Source organism: Meleagris gallopavo, chromosome 11, assembly GCF_000146605.3.
Source record: "Meleagris gallopavo isolate NT-WF06-2002-E0010 breed Aviagen turkey brand Nicholas breeding stock chromosome 11, Turkey_5.1, whole genome shotgun sequence".
Lineage (NCBI taxonomy): Eukaryota > Metazoa > Chordata > Aves > Galliformes > Phasianidae > Meleagris > Meleagris gallopavo.
This window is the reverse complement of record NC_015021.2, coordinates 12,470,146-12,470,424: the sequence shown is the minus strand read 5'-3', so window position 1 is coordinate 12,470,424 and position 279 is coordinate 12,470,146. Positions and strand designations below refer to the sequence as shown.

General features: G+C 65.9%; 1 protein-coding gene across 1 annotated transcript in view; it reads left to right on the top strand.

The window, feature by feature from the left end:
- The window catches only part of LOC100548148 (IgGFc-binding protein-like), a 28,118-nt gene extending 28,076 nt beyond the window's left edge, over positions 1 to 42 (top strand). The window contains 1 exon segment of the mRNA XM_010716728.3: positions 7 to 42. Coding sequence (XP_010715030.2) covers positions 7 to 42 — 36 coding nt within the window.
- The last annotated feature ends 237 nt before the right edge of the window (positions 43 to 279 follow it).

The following is a 279-nucleotide window of genomic DNA, read 5'->3' as shown; positions in this document are numbered from 1 at the left end:
CTCCAGGAGCTCGTCGGCCCTCCGCGGGACCGCGACGGGTGAGCGGTACGAAGAGGATGACTCGGCACTTCACCCCATCCTTCAGCCGCGCATCTGTTTGGGCAGCTGCCCCTCGGGCGGGGTGCTGAGCACAGCCACCCAAAGCAGGGCAGGGCAGCAGGCACGAGCAGAGCAGAGCCCTCCTCCCTGTGTGACTGCCCGCAGAAGCAGCTCAGTGCTTTCAAGTGTTGGCACCAAGGCCTGCAACGCCACTGCGTGCATCCTGGTGCACAGCAGCTG